At 38.2% G+C, this 4051-nt stretch overlaps 1 protein-coding gene across 1 annotated transcript; it reads left to right on the forward strand.

Moving 5' to 3' along the window:
- The first annotated feature begins 688 nt into the window (after positions 1-688).
- LOC131254946 (E3 ubiquitin ligase BIG BROTHER-related-like) lies at positions 689-3462 on the forward strand. Its single transcript, XM_058255645.1, has 3 exons — positions 689-1015; positions 3209-3277; positions 3355-3462. The coding sequence occupies exons 1-3, from the start codon at positions 698-700 to the stop codon at positions 3460-3462; spliced, it is 495 nt and encodes a 164-aa protein (XP_058111628.1). The 5' UTR covers positions 689-697.
- Positions 3463-4051: the final 589 nt, after the last annotated feature.

The following is a 4051-nucleotide window of genomic DNA, read 5'->3' on the forward strand; positions in this document are numbered from 1 at the left end:
TGGGCTGGATTTGTGAATCACATCTCAGTGGGCCCAAAAAATAGTTATGAATGTTTTAATGGAGGGTAACCCCTCTCAACTTTTGTATGTGGTGTGGCTCACACAAGTAATAGATTGATTTGATTTTTAATCCCTGGGCCCACCATGGGATGGTGCATCTGACTGATAGGGTAGATGTTTAGCACGCATCACGGTAGGGCCCACAGAGCCCGGACTGATCACGGCCTAAATTTGGGCGCGCGCTCAAAAACAGAGCCGCGCCCAAAAAAACCCCCATATCCCAAATCTCTCCCTCCCTCTCTCTCGCTCTCGCTCTCTCTCTCCGTTCCCTAACCCACATCTCCTTCGATCTCTTTCTCTGATCCAAGCTTTAGGGTTCTCTTCTCTCTTTTCTTATCTACATGGAGAACGCCAAAGAATCTAACCATGGCAACAAACCCAACGAAGAAAACCCTAACCCTAACTCCGAGTCCGAACCGGAACCCGAATCCATCCCCTCATCTCGACAGCCTTCCCACGGCCCTTCACCAGCCTCAGCTAAGTTGATGCCAATCTGGCCCTCGCCCATACACTTCAAGAACAGGTTCGATCCGTTATTCTGTTTAGGGTTTGGGTTTTCTTGAATAAGCTCCTTCTTTCATTCTCTGTCTTTTTTGTTGATTGGGTTTTGTTGCTTATGGGCCAGAAAAGGGTGTATATGATGCTTAGAATGAATGGCGGTGATGGAAGCGGTTATGGAAGTTCTGATAGTGGTAGTTATGTTTATGAAGATGAAGCTGGTGATGATCCGAATGATGATGGGAATGATGCTGGGAGCATTGATGATGGTGAAGATGCATTCGATGTGCATGGACGGGCCCCGAGTGAGGATGAATTGGGTGTGGAGATCGACCCGTCAGCGTTTGATAGTGATGAGGCATATGCGAGGGCCCTTCAGGATGCAGAGGAGCGAGAAGTTATTTTTCGCTTGATGGCCCTTGCCAGCATCAATGATTGTGAGTTCACTCGAACTATGGTATTTTAAATTAGACAAAATCTGGTTGGATTGCATGGCATGAATTTCCATGACTGCTGCACTGCACTTGCATTGGACACCATTAGCACCTGAACCGTTTATGGGATGGGTTCTACTGTGGTCGGGCCTCTGTAGATGATATCACCAATTGGGTTGTCTTATCTATCCTATCTGATGACTTCTAAATGGATTACAACATGGGAAAAGCTCGCCAGTTGGATCTGTAGGATAATCCAATCTGTGCAATTTGTGGAGACTGGTCTATTTATTTAGGGGCCCACTCAATTCAAAGTATCATCATTGTTATATTTGGGCCTCTTTCAACTTCCAATTGTTATGTACAATTGCAGTTCAAAATATGGGTCTCAATTTTTTTAATCAAAATGATGAATGAATAACAATGGAATGGAGCATGTAATTTTATCTAAACAGCGATTTTAAAAAACTAAAATTTATTGACAGCATGAGATTGAAGGAATTTACTAGCTGTTATGGTCTTAAGATAAGCTTTTGATTGTGTGGGTGATTTGAAGTTATCGACCATGATAAATTTATCATGCTAAAATTTGCATATTCAATGTGTTCAACATGCAGCTATTTCTCATATGCTTCTCATATTTGCTAACCTTTCATTTACAACTAGTCCATGATCAATGTTGGTGCATGCGTATTAATTAACTGAGTATATTCTTATATGGGAGATTGGTATATGAGAGGTAGATGATGCATGGGAACCAGATTCTTTATGAAAACTTTCAGTTTCCTTTAGATCCTACTCCATCTATCATCTATCACTTCTGGCAGCCTTTTTCAAAGTCTTCACGTCTTATGACTGCAAATTCCATCAGACAACATAGCCCACTGGATTATTCAAAGCACCCTTTGGTGATATTCCTTCTAAAGCATCCGGCCTCTATCATTATAGAAGCCAATTTTGAATAACAGCTATGGTTTTTGGCTAGGACAAGCTGATGCAAAAGAGTTTTAGGGTCCTCCAAATTGCAAAATCAAATGAGTAGAAAAGGAGTTGGTTCAATGACCTCCACTCTTAAACACTTGATTCACATGTTCATCATTATTTTTCATTATTTTTCTTTTTCTTTTTAATTTTTTGATGAGTTGGGTATGCTGGAGTTTTCTTCCATTACAGTATGTTGATCGAATGGCTTTTCATTGACATATTCTTTTTGGAATCCGTAGTGTATGCTGCTGTATTTTATTTTACAATGCACCCTTCTTGATGAACGGCCTGGATCTTTGACAAGTGTTGTTCACCTAGATCTGTTTTCCTTTCAGATCTCATTGTTTGGAGTTTTGATTTTATTTATTTATTTTCTTTCTTTTTCATTTCAACCATCTTCACTGTATTGAAAGGCAAAGGAAAGGCCCTATTGAGGCACTCTGGCTTGATAAAAGTAGTTGAAAACATCTTTTTCTTAATGTCTTTAATCTTTTTCATGGCTCTTTGAATCCTTTGATTAGAAATAATATTAGTTGACAGTTGTTGGTATGGGTAGGTAACATTAGCTGGTACTCATACCAGCAGCAAAAGGGTACAAAAACCAAGAAGAAGGTTATTAAAAGGATGGTTTTATATAGCACACTTTACCTAGCCAAGGGTTTGTGACAACAAGCAACTCTAATAAGATTTTTGTAGATATTGCTGCATAAGGAATATGATATTCATTCATTAAGCATGAGCTACCATCTTTGAAACTGAATCTGTCATTAGTTTCTTCAAAGAAGGGGGGTTGCTTGTGCTAGAGTGGTTCTTCAATCTTTTTTTTTTTTTTTTTTTGTTGATTAGTTTTGGTTCTTTCATGGTTTTAAGGGAATGTCATTGTGAGTTGTTTCATGCTTTCTAGGGAACTAGATGGTCATGATCTCTCTTTTTTGGTTCTTTCATAGATCCAGATAAATAGTTCTTGGTGGAGTTTTCTAAAATTCTTTTGGGAAGTTCTTTTTTGGAGTTCCAGATATAGTTCTCAAAAGAAGCTTACCAAGATTTTAAGTTTAAAAGAAGCTTACCAAATTTTCTTCTTCTTTTGAGTGTGGATGGTTGGAATACATGTAGAATCATTAAATGTACAAACGCATGCCTTAGATCAGATTTTTGCATCTCATTTTCTATTGTTTTTATATTTTATTTTCAGCTAAATTTTCAAATGAATGGTGTCAGTTCATAAAATTCAGAAAAATGAGTGTTTGAACTATAATGATGGTTGTTGGGAAGACGAGGTTGCCAACATTACTGGTTGCAAGGTATTAAAGGGTACAATTAGCCCAGCATACAAGTTGAGATGTTTCCATGTATGCTGATAGTTGCTTTGTTTCTTCAGGATACATTCTGTGGAAGGGTGTGTGAGTGTCCGTTGGTTCAGGAAGTGCAGTTTAAGGGAGATGTTTATAGCAGTTGTCAAGGTAAACCTCTCTCCCGCTCTATATGATGGATGAATGTGCAAGCCGTCATTACTAGCTATAGTTGCTAAATCCATCTATATGATGGATGAATGGAATGGTTTATTTGAATGTAAAACTGTCATGATATGTTCGTGTGATGTCTGGACAGTCTCTGTAGGTATTTCACACCCATTTTATCATACTTATCTGCAAAATGCACTTAACCATGCATGACATGCATTTGAAAATAGCGAGTGTAGTTTGGTTTGAAATGACGTTTCGCATGCGTGGCGTGCATTTCTTTTAAGACGGTAATTTGGTTTTACTGAAGACAATTGAATTACATAGCCAAGTGTTTAATGTAGGGAACTTCTCTGAAAATGTTATTCTGAATTTATAATATATAACCTATTCTCAAATCCTAAAACCTATAATTTTTTTTACTAGTTGATTGCTGCCTCTGGCGTGTTTTAGATACCTGATGCTCTACATATTGTTCCCCTTTGGTTGGATCCTTGTCAAATAAATAAACAATATATTATGGTTCCTTTCAGTTTTTGCTGATTCTGATTTTTTTGTAGTTGATAAATTAACCTGGGGTGTCATCTTACTCCCATATATTTGGCTTTTGGCAGA

This window comes from Magnolia sinica, chromosome 9 (genome assembly GCF_029962835.1).
Source record: "Magnolia sinica isolate HGM2019 chromosome 9, MsV1, whole genome shotgun sequence".
Taxonomy (NCBI): Eukaryota; Viridiplantae; Streptophyta; class Magnoliopsida; order Magnoliales; family Magnoliaceae; genus Magnolia; species Magnolia sinica.